Genomic DNA, 15,788 nt, shown 5'->3' with positions numbered 1-15,788 from the left:
GGAAATTCATAGCACTAAATGCCCACAGGGGAAAGTGGGAAAGATCTAAAATCAACACCCTAATATCACAATTAAAAGAACTGGAGAAGCAAGAGCAAACAAATTCAAAAGCTAGCAGAAGATGAGAAATAACTAAAATCAGAGTAAAACTGAAGGAGATAGAGACACAAAAAACCTTCAAAAAATCAATGAATCCAAGAGCTGGTTTTTTGAAAAGATTAACAAAAGAGATAGAACACTAGCCAGACTAATAAAGAAGAAAAGAGTGAAGAATTAAATAGACACAATACAAAATGATAAATGGGATATCACACTGATCCCACCAAAATACAAACTACCATCAGTGAATACTATAAATACCTCTATGCAAACAAACTAGAAAATCTAGAAGAAATTGTTAACTTCCTGGACACATACACCCTCCCCAGACTAAACCAGGAAGAAGTCAAATCCCTGACTAGACCAATAACAAGTTCTGAAATTGAGGCAGTAATTAATAGCATACCAACCAAAAAAAGCCCAGAACCAGACAGATTCACAGCTGAATTCTACCAGAAGTACAAAGAGGAGCTGGTACCATTCCTTCTGAAACTATTCCAAACAACAGAAAAAGAGGGAATCCTCCTTAACTTATTCTACGAGGCCAGCATCATCCTGATACCGAAACCTGAGAGAGACACAACAAAAAAATAAAATTTCAGGCCAATATCCCCGATGAACATTGATGCATAAATCCTCAATAAAATACTGGCAAACCAAATCCAGCAGTGCACATCAAAAAGCTTATCCACCACAATCAAGTCAGCTTCATCCCTGGGATGCAAGGCTGGTTCACATATGCAAATCAGTAAACATAATCCATCACATAAACTGAACCAATGACAAAAAACACATCATTATCTCAATAGATACAGAAAAGTCCTCCGATAAAATTCAGCAGCCCTTCATGCTGAAAACTCTCAATAAACTAGGTATTGATGGAATGTATCTCAAAATAATAAGAGCTATTTATGACAAGCCCACAGCCAATATCATGCTGAATGGGCAAAAGCTGGAAGCATTCTCTTTGAAAACTGACACTAGACAAGGATGCCCTCTCTCACCATTCCTCTTGAACATAGTATTGGAAGTTCCAGCCAGAGCAATCAGGCAAGAGAAAGAAATAAAGAAGAGAGGAGGTCAAATTGTCTCTGTTTGCAGATGACATGATTGTATATTTTGAAAACACCATTGTCTCAGCCCAAAATCTCCTTAAGCTGGTAAGAAACTTCAGCAAAGTCTCAGGATACAAAATCAATGCACAAAAATCACAAGAATTCTTATACAACAATAATAGACCTACAGAGAGCCAAATCATGAGTGAACTCCCATTCACAATTGCTACAAAGAGAATAAAATGCCTAGAATACAACTAACAAGGGATGTGAAGGACCTCTTCAAGGAGAACTACAAACCTTAAGGAAATAAGAGATGACACAAATGGAAAAACATTCCATGCTCATGGATAGGAAGAATCAATATTGTGAAAATGGCCATACTGCCCAAAGAAATTTATAGATTCAATGCTATCCCCATCAAGCTACCACTGACTTTCTTCACAGAGTTAGAAAAAAAACTAATTTAATATGGAACCAAAAAGAGCCTATATAGCCAAGACAATCCTAAGCAAAAAGAACAAAGCTGGAGGCATCACACTGTCTGACTTCAAACTATACTACAAGCCTGCAGTAACCAAAACAGCATGGTACTAGTACCAAAACAGACATATAGACCAATAGAACAGAACAGAGGCCTCAGAAAGAATGCCACACATCTACAACCATTTTATCTTTGATAAACCTGATAAAAACAAGCAACGGAGAAAGAATTTTCTATTTAATAAATGGTGTTGGGAAAACTGGCTAGCCATATGCAGAAAACTGAAACTGGATTCTTTCCTTACACCTTATACAAAAATTAACTCAAGATGAATTAAAGACTTACATGTAAGACCTAAAACCATAAAAACCCTAGAAGAAAACAGGCAATACCATTGAAACATGGGCAAAGACTTCATGACTAAAACACAAAAAGCAATTGCAACAAAAGCCAAAATTGACCAACGGGATCTAATTAAACTAAAGAGCTTCTGCACAGCGAAAGAAACGATTATCAGAGTGAACAGACAGCCTACAGAATGGGAGAAAATGTTTGCAATGTCTCTTATCTGACAAAGGGCTAATATCCAGAATCTACAAAGAACTTAAACAAATTTACAAGAAAAAACAACACCATCAAAAAGTGGGCAAAGGATATGAACAGACACTTCTGAAAACGAAGACAGTTATGCAGCCAACAAACATATGTAAAAAAGCTAAGGGTCACTGGTCATTAGAAAAATGCAAGTCAAAAACCACAATGAGATACCATCTCATGCCGATTAGAATGGCGATCATTAAAATGTCAGGAAACAATAGATGCTGGATAGGATGTGGAAAAATAGGAATGCTTTTATACTGTTGGTGGGAGTGTAAATTAATTCAACCATTGTGGAAGAGAGTGTGGCGATTCCTCAAGGATCTAGACCCAGAAATACCATTTGACCCATTACTGGGTATATACCCAAAATATTATATATCATCCTATTCTAAAGACACATGCACACATATGTTTATTGCAGCAATATTCACAATAGTGAAGACTTGGAACCAACCCAAATGTCCATCAGTTATAGACTAGATAAAGAAAATTTGGCACATATACACCATGGAATGCTATGCAGCCATAAAAAAGGATGAGTTTATGTCCTTAGCAGGGACATGGATGAAGCTGGAAACCATGATTCTCAGCAAACTAACACAGGAACAGAAAACCAAACACCACATATTCTCACTCATAAGTGGGATTTGAACAATGAGAACATACGGATACACGGAGGGGAATATCACACACCAGGGCCTGTCAGGGGATGGAGGGTTAGGGGAGAGATAGCATTAGGAGAAATACCTAATATAGACGGGTTGATGGGTGCAGCAAACCACCATGCCATGTGTATACCTATATAACAAACCTGCACGTTCTGCACATGTACCCCAGAATTTAAAGTATAATAAAAAAAAGTGGAGAAATCCGAAAAAAAAAAGACAGTTAATTTATACTAAGGATTAGGAAGATGATAAATGTTTTCCTCTAGCCAGTACATGGGGAAACTTGACATGATGACTTCTTGAGATCCTTTTAATTGTATTATAAAAGCATAGAGCTAGGAGAGATATGGATTATCTCAGGTTTTCAGAGACTAATTTCAAGAGTAATAGACAAAGGAAAATACCCAGATTACTTACCTGGTGAAAAATCCACTAAGTTGTTATAGCAATCTGAGGCCTCATTTTTAGAATTTAAGTTATTAGTGAGATGAGATTTCTTTCAAATACTTCTGAGCTATAAGCAATATGAAAGGACTGCTAATATAAAAATTTTCTTTATTTTCTTGGTCCTCAGTTTTTATTCAGTGGTCCTTGTGAATTGAGTCTGGATGCCTCAAAAAGATAAATGTTTCAGAAACTAAAAGTATGGTTATTGAAAGCCTGGTTTATAATCATTTTTAAGTGAGTTTTACTAGTCTGACTTCATTCTTTTTTGGCTTATTTCACTCAGTCTGCTATTTAATCTTTAATTACAGGCCACAAAAGAAGTAATAGAACGGGAAGCACCAGGGATGGCCCTGGCAATGCTGATGGGATCACTTAATGTTACACCTCTGGGCATGCTCTCTAGGTAAGAAAGTCACCAACATGTTGCAAAGAAAGTTAATTCCATACCACTAATCAATACACTATATTGATAAACCTAAGAAACTTTAGTCTTAACACTTAAGTTTGCCCCTTTTTTTCCCAGAGTTAAGAGCTTTAGTATTCTGTCAGCCACAATTTTCCCACTTCACTTCTTTCTGTTGTTATTGTGTTTTCTTTTTTTGCTTGTTAAATTAAACTTTCAGAGACTGTCATATTACTACTGATAAAAGTTATCAATTCCAAACCCAGAGAATCCAGTTTACTACTATGTAAAGTTACTGTTTTCTGTGATTGTTTATAATCATCAGTTGATATATATTAATTGTAAGTAAATACTAATTTAATAAAACTAAATTGCCAAGTTTATTAAAATAACTTGTTCTCACAAGTTAGGAGCTTATATTCCAATTTATAAATAGGCATATTGATGTGTTGTGAAAAAAAAAAGCTCAATTCATATTGTTAATCTTTTAATTCTTGGCAACTGGGTATATTTAAATTATTGTATTACATTAATGATATACTATTATTATATGAAATTAGTCTACCTAAAACTATGCCTTCATTGACATAGATGTCTATATCCATCCTCGATTTAATGGTAATTATTTGCTACTATTTTAGCAACTCTTAGAGTTGGATCCCCTAAATGAGGACAGTTACATCACTTAAGTTAAAGATAGAAGTGGCAACTTAGTCAGAATCTGTTGAAGGATTTAATGAACGTTAATTAATAGTTGATCTCAGAGCAACCTAAAAATAAATAGCAGCTGTATAGTTTGAGGGTTTCATAATTTATAGCCATTTATGTATCCTGTGTGTACTACGAATGTAAAATTAAATGTGTCCATTGACTAGTATGGAATATGAGTTGTAATGTTCTTTCTGTTACATAGACAAAGTTTATATCCCATCAGTGGCAGCCACTTGAAGCACAGATACAGGAGATTATGAATGGGTCATTAGTTACTATGTTCCCTTTGCTGTCACGTGTACTATAATATTTAATTTTAGTAAAAGCAAATAAAGAATTAAAGTACCACGATAGAGACTAAAGCTAAAGTTCATGCTGACCTTTAAGGAACTCCAGTTGATTCTTTCATAGTGTTCTTTTTTTAAACCATTACTTATATTCCCTACACCAATGAGGTCGGGGATCCCGTTTTTCCTATGGAATTAAGTAGTAGTTTTCAAACATAAAAGAACTCTTTCTTGTATACAAGCAATAACATCAGGAAAGAATTAAACTTCATTCTCTTGCTAATTCTTTTGTAATAAAATTTTAATTTGGTAAACATAATAATATGCTTATTTGCCAAGTCCCATATTAAGCAATAGGGATTCTAAGGTTAGAAAGAAAAATAAGAAATGGTCCTCCCCTTAAGGATCCCACAGTTTAAATGGAGAAATTATTCTTTGCAACTGTTAAGATAATTCTTCAAATTGAATATAGCTTTCTTGATCCAGTATAGAAATATCACTTTTTGTTATATTGAAAGGTTTTTCTGAATTAATTTTTTTCTCCCTTTTGTATCCTCATAATTACCGAACACTGGACTGCTGAGTGAGTGGAAAATTAATTAGCAGGAGCTGATTCTAATTACTTTGGAATAAGTCGTTCATCTTTATCCTGAAGGCTTTGAAAATTAATGCAGATAGGCAGCATGGGAGCACCTTCTGGCTTTTCTGTCTGTGCATTGCTGATTTAACTGAGAATATATTTATAAACTTTGGAACAGACATAGTAGTTTACATTAGTTACAGAAAAGGGGATATTTCCCTGATTGTTCATTTTTTGTGCTTCTCAAAGCCTTTTTAAAAATTATTATTTTTATAACAGCCATGATTAGATTGGTACTTCCTTTCTACAGCCTTTCTATTTTGTATGCACTTTTGGCTTTGTACATGCTTCTGCTATGGAACATGTCATAGTATATTGTAATTAATTATTTGCTTGTCTGTATTACCTAGTTAGTAGAAACTTCTTAAAGACAGGAGCTTTATCTTATTCTTTTTTACATCCTCAGCCCCTAAAACAAATTCTGACACATAGTAAGTACTCGAAAAATGTTTATTGTTGTGGTTACTGTGGATAAAGCAGTGTTTTACTGTAGTTCTATAGCATGTTTTTTTCAGGTAAATTAATGCATCAAGTTGGTGCTGTACCTTCCTATTTTTATGTCTAGAGAGCAGCATTAAATATAAATAAATGTTTAAATCATTACATCTGTTTGAAATGGTTTCCTACTATTTGGACAACTTAATATCCTCCAAATTTTTTATATAAGTAAGTTGGGAGATACTATGAAGTAATGGCTAAGAACATCATCTCTGAAGACAGATTGCTTGTGTTCTATGTTAATGCCTTTTTTGTTTTCGTTTTCTCCTCTATATAATAAAGGTGTTAATAGTACCAAATTTCTTGGATAAAATGAATTAATCTATGTAAAGCACTTAGAAAACTGACTCATAGTGACTCTTAAGTGATGACCATGGTTGTTTATTGTTAGAGTTTTTGTTTTTAGAGTAGGTCTGCTGGTGAAACCTTTTCTTAGCTTTTCTTCATTAGGAAATGTCTTTATTTCCATATTACTCCTGAAGGATATTTTCACTAGATACAGAAATCTGGGTTGACTGTTCTTTTCTTTCAGCATTAAAAAAAAAAAGTAAAATAAAATATGATTCCATTCTCTTTTGCTCCATGGTTCCTGAAAAGAAATGAGCAATCAGTTCAAATTGCTGTTTCCTTATGTATAATGGCAAATTTCTCTGGCTGCTTTGAAGATACTTTTTCTTCAGCTTTAGTTTCAGCAATTTGATTATGATGTATCTGGGTGTAGTTTTCTTTTAGATTATCCTTCTGGGTTCAGTGAACTTTATGATTCTGTAAATTTATGTCTTTAACCAAATTTGGGAAATTTACTTTTTTTTGCTGCTCCTATGACATGAATTTTAGATTTTTTGGTAATGTCTCACAAATCCCTGAGGCTCTGTTAATTTTTAAAATATTTTTTACTCTGTATTAATTTTAGATTATTTCTATGATCTATCTTCAAATTAGCTGACTTTTCCTCTCTTTCATCTTCATTCTGCCTTTGAGCATATCTAATAGTTTTTATTTCAGATATATTTTCAGTTCTAAATTCTCCATTTGGTTTTTTTGTTAATGGCTTCCATTTCTCTGCTAAGAACTTGTATTTTTACATTTATTTCAAAAGTATTGCCCTTTATGTCATGGAGAATAGTTATAATAACTGCTTAAAATTATTCTTCAGACAATTTCCATATCTGGCTTACCTTGGGGTTGACATCGGTTGATTTCTTTTCCAATGAGAACTGGTCAAATTTTCCTTGTTCTATGTTGAGAAATTTTGGATTGTATCCTGGACATTTTGAACATTACATTGTAAGTCAATTATTAACTCCTGTTAAAATCCTCTGGGGAATTTTAATTAGTTTTAGCAATTGATCTGATTGGGTTCAGATTGTAAATTCTGTCTCACTTTCTGTGGGTAGTGGCTCAGCCTTTGCTATATTGTTAGTGTCTGTCTAGTACATGAATGATTTAGGGGTTAGTTTGAGACTTGGGCAGTAGTATATACTAGGTTTATGTTTTAAAAGCTTTTCTTATACCTCTTTTATACTGTCCCACGTATTCACAGCTCAGGGGTGACCCTGGAACTTGGGCCAGTTCACATCCAAAATTTGAGAATCCACCCTCTTTTCAAGAACTTTCCCCCCACTCTCCAGCTTCCAGGGGACCCCATTCCCAGTTACTCTGGCCAGAAGAGGTTTCTTACAGAGTATTAACTCCCTTTGCAATTATGTAGTTGTACACAACTGACCTTTGGGACAAAGAGCAAAAGAAAAGAAAAAAGAGAAAGAGATTCCTCTTACCTCAGTTCTTTAGACAATATCGGCTCCTTTTTTTTGTTTCCATTAGCCAAAGAGATAGGTAGGTCTTTTCTCTGAGCTTCGGGTGCTAACACTGTCATTATGTTATTGCAGCTCCACAATTAGGCCTAGCCCCATTAAGAGCTATTATTCAAGCTCTGACTTCAGTCCCAAATCTGCCTGCTATTATTTACATTCAACGTCGTCAGGTAATCACTGTGTACTCTGTAAACAATCAGTAGGAGAGAGAAGCTATGGTTACTTTCTCCATCTTGGCTGACACCAAAGAACAAGTGTTATAACTTTAATATCATATCCCTGACTTCATATTTACTAGCATTTACTAGCAGTGTTACCTTGGTACTTTACAAGGTTTAGCACATCTTGTTCCAGTGGTTAACTAAACTGCCCACAAAATAGTAGCATTTAACCTCCCTAAATTTATAATTTATACCCTACTTGTTTTTTCTTAAAAGATCAAATACTCTTTTTTCCCCCTAAATTTCATTAAAAATAACAGACCAACCACTGTGGTTATACACTGAAGAATGATTTGTCATGGATTTTGTTCTGAGTTTTGTCATTAATTTGATTTATGATCTCTACTTAGTTTTATAGGGATATTACATAGCTCATAGAAATGTTATGAGGTCCTTTAAAGATTTACTCACACGTGTGTGTGTGTGTGTGTGTGTGTGTGTGTATATATATATAAAAAAAAAGAAATATCTAATTCATAAAAAAATTGATTGCCAGTTTTCCATTTTAGTATAAAGAGATTTACCATTGTAATCTTCAGTGACTCATCTTTCAATTCTTTAACTGTAATAAACACATGCACTGCTTTTAGGGAGGAGATAATATTTTCCATTTGCTGCCAAAAATGGTTTTATAACTAATATTGGTTAAAAGAAAAATTTCAGGAAATAACAACACAAAAATTATTTTTTATGGAAATGAATCAAATTATTCTTAGTATTTTTTAGATAATATTAAAGTAACATGGGTCATTTAAAGTAACAGTACTATCATCTTGAAGAGTTTCTATTTTTTTAACCCACACCGAATATACTTAGCTTATGAAAGTCTATAGGGGAGCATAAGATGGCAGAGTAGTATATATCAGGAATCTGTTTCTCCACCTGGACAACCATTGAACTGGCAGGATCTCTCTGATATAACTATTTTGGAACTTTGTAGTCTATTCAAAGGCTTACAGCTTACTGGAAAAGACTTGACTAGTAGATTTTGTTTAATTTGGGTCAATTTTAACCTAGTGTGCTACTAGCCAACCATTCTCCAGTGCTCCAGCTAGCAGGTACTAGGGTTTATAGGACAGCTTGTAGAAGACAGAATGGGTAATTAAGGACCTTATCTTCCAAATGTTGGGCATCCAGGTTCTATTGTGGATTACTGCTTTAGGTTGTAGAATTGCAGAGGCAAAGACAGGCTGCCATTGTTGCAACCCACACTGGCTGAAGTATCTTCAAGGGATTTATAAGGACAGTACCTACGTTTTCCCCTACAGTTTTCTTCTTCTCTTTTGGGACCCAGAAATTATAGGATTAGAAAATTCAAAAGCAGCTACATATATGGGGGAATTTAGAAAGTCACTATGCATGCCCAGAGGAAAAGGCAGGCTGAGAAAAAGAGAAAGGCCTTAAGTTTATACCTCAGGCTTATCTCTTACACAGAACACCTTATAATAATTAAAAAAAAAAAAAAAAAAAGCAAACCCTAGGGAAGGGAGAGAAGCTGATTTCCAGAATTACCATATTATAAGATTCAAATATTCAGAGTTCAACAAAAATAAAATGACGAAGCAAAGAAAAAGTATGATCCATTCAAATGAAAACAATAAATTGACAAAAATCCATGAGGAAGATGAAATGGAGAACTTACTAGACAAAGGCTTTAAAACAACTATCTTAAAGATTCTCAAAGAACTAAAGGAAGATATTGACAATGCCAAGATAATGATGTGTGAGCAAAAGTAAATATCAATAAATATATAAAAAACATGAAAAAGAATCAATCAGGCAGCTAAAATGACTTCTCAGTTTAATATCATCTTTTAAGGCCATGATGGGACTGTCTGTAATCAGGCTTCTCTCCACTGTATGCAGGAGGAAGCGGCCGCTATTAACAGCCCTTCCTTTGTGTAGCATTAGACAGCAACAGGCCACCCTGAGATTATTTACAGAGAACAGCTATAAAAACACTTGCAAATATATTCAGTCCAGACTAGAAAATACTTTTTCCCCATGAGTGTGAAGATTCATATTGTACGCTAGTAAATATCTCTGCATGTGTTCATCATGACAATGTACTCAGGAGTTCTAAGTCATGATGAGCATCCTGCAGCAGTTCCAGTGAATCATGGATGAAAAACATGTATTCTTTAAAAAAAAAAAAAGAAGAAAAAAAAAGAATAATGAAGAAATGAGTTGACAAGTACAATCGCTGAAAAAAAAAATTATTAGAGGGATTCAAAAGCAGTTTTCAGCAGGCAGAAAAAAGAATCAGCAAACTTAAAGGCAAAACACTTGAAATTAACAAATCTGAGGAACAGAAACAAAAAAGATGGAAGAAAACTGAACAGAGCCTAAGGGACCTATGGAACAACATTAAGCAGACCACCATACACATTATGGGGATTCAAGATGGACGAGTGAGGGAGAAAGGGGCTTACCAGAGCAAAGACTCATGAACACTAATAAGCATGGGAAACTGTCAGGTAGGCACACCTAAACTATAATTGACAAATTGCTAGAGGTTCAGTGCAGACAACTATGAGAGTTAAAAACTTCAGGGAAACTCAGTTGCTACACTTTTGTGAAAACTGAATGGAACCTAAGGGACCTGTGGAACAAGTCCTTCAGAACAACCAGGTTCTCACCGTAAATATTAGAGGAAAATTCCCTCATGTTTCAGCAAGGAAGAGGAAAGGGAACTATTGTGAAATACACCAGGGTACTCTGTTCTTCTTAATGAGCCCTAACCCCAGGAGAAAATACTTAACCTAAGCCTACCCTGCTGGAGTATAATCAAATACTAACTTACCTAGGGTAAGGGAAATACCCAACTTCAGCTCACTCTAGCCATCTTCTCCCATGTAACAGGTGAGGAAAAATTGAGAAAAACTCATGAAGTTCACTAAAAGGCTCACTAAAAGACTGAGACCTGGCCAGGCATGGAGGCTCACACCTGTAATCCCAGTGCTTTGGGAGGCCAAGGCAGGTGGATCATGAAGTCAGGAGATTGAGACCATCCTGACTAACACAGTGAAACCTCATTTCTACTAAAAATACAAAAAAATTAGCTGGGCATGGTGCCATGTGCCTATAGTCCCAGCTGAGGCAGGAGAATCGCTTGAACTTGGGAGGTGGAGGTTGCAGTGAGCCAAGATCACGCCACTGCACTCCAGCCTGGTGACAGGGTGAGTCTCTGTCTCAAAAAATAAAAAGACCAAGACCTAATGATAGGACTATAGAATATTTCCCCAACCCCACACATCCCCACCACATTACTAGAGGCCTGTCTACAGCAGTTCCTTTTACCTGGTATATCATGTTTGGCGATGAAGAATAATTACAAGGCATATCAAATGGCAAAAAAATACGATTTGAAGAGACAAAGCAAGCATCAGAAGTAGACATGGCAGGAATGTTGGAATTATCAGACTGAGAATTTAAAAATCATTGAGATTAACACACTAAGTGCTCCAATGGATGAGGTAGATACCATGCAAGAACAGATGGGTAATGTAATCAAAGAGATGAAACTCCTAAGAACCAAAAATAAATGCTAGAGATCAAAAACACTATAACAGACATAAACAGTGCCTTTGATGGGCTTATTAGTAGAATGGACACAGCTGAGGAAAAAAAAAAACTCTTGAGCATAAGGATCTCTCACCATATACCTCCAAAACTGAAAAGCAAAGAGAACAAGGTCTGAGAAACAAAAAAACAGAACAGAATATCAAAGAATTTTGAGACAACTCTAAAAGGTAGAACATCTACATAATGTGAATACCCAAAGAGAAGAACAAGAGAAACAGAAGAAATATTTGAAACAATGACTGAGAATTTCCCCAAATTAATGTCAGATGCCACAAAAACAACTATACCTAGACGTACCATCTTCAAACTAGAGAAAATCAAAAATAAAGAAAAAATCATGACAGAGTCCAGAGGGAAAAAAAACTCCATATCTATAGAGGAAGAAAGATAACAATTACATTCAACTTGTCCTCTGACACACATTTAAAAAATCAGTCTATGATTTGGGGCACACAGTATGTAAAGATGTAACTTATGACATCAGTAACTAAAAGGGGTGAGGACAGAGCAGTATAAGAGCAGAGGTTTTGTATGCTATTGAAGTTAAGCTGGTATAAATCCAAATTATTACTTTAGGATGTTAAATGTAATCTTCATAGTGGCCACAAGGAAAATAGATACAGGATGTACATTAAAAAAATGAGAAAAGAATTAAAATATTTCACTAAAAAAAATTAAGAACAAATGAAGACAGTAATGCAGGAAATGAGGAGTTAAAAAGCTATAAGCCATATGGAAAACCCTTAACAAAATGTTAGAATTCCTTTTTTGTCACTAATTACTTTAAGTGTAAATGGATTAAACTTTCCAATCAAGAGACAGAGATTAATAGACTGGATAGGAAAGCATGATCTGGCTATATGCTGTCTACATGAGACTCATTTTAGATCCAAAGACATAAATAAGTTGAAAGTGAAAGGATAGAAAAAGATGGGCAAATAGTAACCAAAAGCGAACCATGGTGGCTATAATAATATCAAATAAATTTTAAATCAAAAATGTTTAAATATCTTAAATCCAAAAAGTTTACAAGAGACAAAGGATATATGTTACTAGAAGGTTTAATTCTGCACAGTAATATTATAAGCATTTATGCACTTAATAATAGACTATCAAAATAGATGAAGCAAAAATGGACAGAATTGAAGAGGAAAATAGACAGCTATGCAAGAATAGTTGAGGAATTCAATACCCCACATTCAATAATGGATAGAACAGCCACACAAAAGGTAAGTAAAGAAATGTAAGAACTTGAACAACACAATAAACCAACTAGATACAACCCACATATATAAAACACTTCAACAGTAGCATACACTTTCTGAAGTACACATAGGACATTCTCCAAGATAGAGCACATTAGGCCACAAAATAAGTTTCAATAGGTTTTTTAAAATAGATGCCATAAAAAGTATATTGCAAAATAGTATATTCTTCAAAGCATATTCTCCAAAAAGAGGATGAAGCTTGAAATCAATGACAGAAGGAAAACCAGAAAATTTACAAATATGTGAAAATTAAACACACTCAAATAGCCAATAAGTTGAAGAAATCATAAGGGAAATTCGAAAATATTTAAAAATGAATTAAAAATGCAACATACCAAAACTTAATAGCATGCAGAAAAAGCAGCACTGATATTGCTGTAAACATTTAAAAAATAATTACATTTTTGAAAACCTCAAAAACAGCAGTCTCATGTATAACTATAAGTTAAGAAACTAGAAAAAGAATAACAACCTAAACCCAAAGCTAGCAGAAAGAAGGAAATAATAAAAATTAGAGCAGAGATAAAAGAACTAGAAAATCAAAAAACAATAGAGAAAATCAACTAAGTTAAGTTGGTTCTTCAAAAAGATCAACAAAATCACAAAATTTTAGCTAGATAGACTAAGAAAAAAAAACTCAAGTTACTAAAATCAGTAATGAAAATGGAGTCATTAGTACCAATTCCACAGAAATAAAAAGGACTAGAAGAGTATAGCATAACAGTTACATGCCAACAAGTTGAATAACCCAGATGACGTGGACAAACTCCTAGAAACACAAAACCTACTGAGACTGAATCACAAAGAAATAGAAAATCTGAATAGACCTATACCTAGGAAGGAGATTGACTCAGAAATTAACAACCTCTCAGCTGGGTGTGGTGGCTCACACCTGTAATCCCAACACTTTGGGAGGCCAAGGCAGGTGGATCACATGAGCACAGCAAAACCAGCCTGGGCAACATGGCGAAACCCTATCTCTACTAAAAATTCAAAAAATTAGCCAGGTGTGGTGGCACACACCTGTAGTCCCAGCTACTCAGGGGTCTGAGGCAGGAGGCTCACTTGAGCCCAGGAGGTGGAGGCCACACAGTGAGCCCTGATCGTGCACACTGCACTCCAGCCTGGGCAACAGAGTGAGACCCTGTCTCAAAAAAAAAAAAAAAAAAAACACCTTTCTATCTTTCTGTTTACAAAATACCAGGACCACTTGGCTTCACTGATGAATTCTACCAAGTATTTAAAGAACAACTGACACTGGTTGTTTCCAAAATCTTTCCAAAAAATTGAAGAGAAGACAACACTTCCTAACTCATTTTGTGAAGGGCAGCATTGGTCTCATACCAAAGACAGGAAAAACAAAACAAAACTGCAGGCTAATATCCCTTAATGAATGTTGATGCAAAAATGCTCAAAAAACCTCCCAGCAAACTGATTGCAGCAACATATTAAAAAGAATTATACAAGATGACCCTAGAATACAAGGATGGTTCAACATATGAAAATAAATATTGTATTTTACCACAGTAGCAGAATGGAGGGAAAAAAAATCCATGTGATCATTTGATGATGGGTTTTCAGCATCAATGGGTGCTGAAAAAAACATTTGGAAAAATTCAAGTTTCATGTTAAAAACACTCAACAAACTAGGAAAAGAAGGAAACTACCTTAATGTGAAAAGGCCTTATGTAAAAAACCCACAGCTCACATCATATTCAGTGGTGAAAGACTGAAAGCTTTGCTTTAAAATCAGGAACAAGGATGGGATGCCCACTTTTTCCGCTTCCATTCAACATAGTATTGGAACTTCTAGCCACAACACTTAGGCAATAAACAGAAATGAAAGGTATCCAAATTGGAAAGGAAGAAGTAAACCTATCTTTTTTTGACATGATTATATATGTAGAAAATCCAAGATTCCACACACGAAACCATTAGAACTAATAAATGAATTCAGCAAAGTTGCAGAATACAAAATCAGGCTGCAAAAATCAGTTGTATTTTTATACAATGACAATAAACTATCCGAAATAAAATCAAGAAAATGGAATAGAAAAAGAGCCCAGAAATAAGCCCTTGCTTGTAGGATGCAATAATTTTCAACAAGGGTGTCAATTCGATGGGGGAGAGAATAGTCTTTTCAACGAATGGTGTTGGGAAAATTGGATATCCACTTGCTAAAGAGTGAAGTTGGAGCTTTGCCTACTGAATATAAAAATTAATTCAAAATGGATCAAAGACCTATACACAAGAGGTGAAACTATAAAACTCTTAGAAAAAAGATAGGGGGACAGCTTCATGACATTAGATTTGGCAGTCATTTCTTGGATATGACACCAAAAGCATAGGCAGCAAACAAAAAACTAGATAATTTGGACTTTATCGATGTTGAAAATCTTTGTACATTGAACAAAGTAAAAGGGCAACCCATGGAATCAAGAAAATACAATCACATATCTGGCAAGGTAATAATATTCTATATATATATTTTTTTAATTCCTGCAATTCAACAAAGAAAATGCTATTTAAAAACAGGCAGAAGACTCAAATAGATATTTCTCCAAAGAAGATACACAAATGACTAATAAGAACATGAAAAGATCCTCAGCATCAATAGTCATTAGGGAATTGCAAATCAGAACCACAATCATATACAACTTCACACCCATTACGTTGGCTGTTATCAAAATATAATAATAAATAAGTGGTGGCAGAATGTTTAGAAACATTGTGCATTGCTGGCGAGGATGTAAAACGGTGCAACTGCTGTGGGAAACTATGGAATATCCTCAAGAAATTAAGCATAGAATTATATGACCCAGGAACTACACTTCTGAGTTACATATCCAAAAGAATTGAAAGCAGGGGCTGGGTGTGGTGGTTTACACCTGTAATCCCAACACTTTGGGAGGCTGAGACAAGAGGATGACTTGAGGCCAGGAGTTTGAGACCAGCCTGAGCAAAATAGTGAGACCCTGTCTCTACAAAACTTGTTTAAAAAAAGTAGC

The 15,788-nt window shown here is 34.8% G+C and overlaps 1 protein-coding gene across 18 annotated transcripts in view; it reads left to right on the top strand.

Moving 5' to 3' along the window:
* GPHN (gephyrin) overlaps positions 1-15,788 on the top strand; it is a 722,880-nt gene that overhangs the window by 398,188 nt on the left and 308,904 nt on the right. For all 18 annotated transcript variants that reach the window (XM_055291351.2, XM_063644412.1, XM_063644411.1 and 15 more), the window contains one exon: positions 3,662-3,756. In XM_055291351.2, coding sequence (XP_055147326.1) covers positions 3,662-3,756 — 95 coding nt within the window. The remainder of the gene's footprint in view (positions 1-3,661; positions 3,757-15,788) is intronic.

The sequence above is a fragment of the Symphalangus syndactylus genome, chromosome 8 (assembly GCF_028878055.3).
Source record: "Symphalangus syndactylus isolate Jambi chromosome 8, NHGRI_mSymSyn1-v2.1_pri, whole genome shotgun sequence".
Lineage (NCBI taxonomy): Eukaryota > Metazoa > Chordata > Mammalia > Primates > Hylobatidae > Symphalangus > Symphalangus syndactylus.
Note: the sequence above shows the minus strand (reverse complement) of the source record. Positions and strands in the feature narration are given on the sequence as shown.